At 41.7% G+C, this 961-nt stretch overlaps 1 protein-coding gene across 1 annotated transcript in view; it reads right to left on the bottom strand.

The window, feature by feature from the left end:
* T265_05606 (hypothetical protein) overlaps positions 1-730 on the bottom strand; it is a gene marked incomplete at both ends in the record, with an annotated part of 8,639 nt that extends 7,909 nt beyond the window's left edge. Inside the window, one exon of the mRNA XM_009170665.1 lies at positions 683-730. Coding sequence (XP_009168929.1) covers positions 683-730 — 48 coding nt within the window. The remainder of the gene's footprint in view (positions 1-682) is intronic.
* Between the last annotated feature and the right edge of the window lie 231 nt (positions 731-961).

Raw genomic sequence — 961 nt, 5'->3', positions numbered from 1 at the left:
GAAGTGCACAACTTCATTCGTCCATAAATTTTCATCCTCTTTCATCCGTATTTTCTTCTAAGTGTCTACTCCCACGATCATCCATAAATTACAAAACTGATTTGTTGTCGCCTTTTACCTGTGTGAGGCCAACTAATCCCGAATAAATATGCGTTTTATTAGGTTTCTGCTTGTCAGAAGATAGCTCATAAGCAGATACCGAGTGATTTGTTGATATGCTTTCCTTAACTGGNTTCCCGTTTATATGTGACTCAGTGGACCTCAGTGGAATAATTAGGCAAAATCAAGTGTGTCTACAACACTTCATTGGCTTTCATACCTTTGCCTATGTTAACCATGCCAAGTTGGCCAATTACAAGCACTTTCCAATAAACTAACCAACACCTTTAACGCCTCTTGGCTTGCGGCTTGCACCTCCATTTTTCAAAGATATTCTACGGGACTCGCAATCTTTGAACATGCTATGTTCTGAGGGACTGTTCATGGGCAAAAGAATAAATCTATCCACACGGTTCTAAGCAACGTGTCGAATGGAATTGGAAAACCCAGACAGCCGAACCAGTTAGAATGCAGCATCGGTCAATATATTTGTCGCACACAGCGATACAAATGAACTATTACCCGAGAAGCTCACTGAAGTATAGTTGAGGAGTATCTTGATCTAACCAAGCCCTACACTTACCTCCAAATTGTCCTGGAATTTGAAGCTCCGTACAAGGGAAACAATCATATTGTGCACCGCTCAAGGAGGACGAACAATTGTAATGGAGCAGTTCTCTCGAGTTATGAGCGTAAAACGAGATGAAAAATCAATGAGAGCCCTGAAGCAGTTCGTTCAACACTTTCCGCCGCGTTGTCACCTAGAAGGTCTTGTTGTAAAGCACACATATTGAGTCAAGCCGCTACCAAACGTTTTCGCGTTTGGAGCGAAGTATTTGTTTAAACAAATTGCTGTCGAGTT

The sequence above is a fragment of the Opisthorchis viverrini genome, assembly GCF_000715545.1.
Source record: "Opisthorchis viverrini unplaced genomic scaffold opera_v5_109, whole genome shotgun sequence".
Taxonomy (NCBI): Eukaryota; Metazoa; Platyhelminthes; class Trematoda; order Opisthorchiida; family Opisthorchiidae; genus Opisthorchis; species Opisthorchis viverrini.
This window is presented reverse-complemented; position numbering and strand designations above follow the sequence as displayed.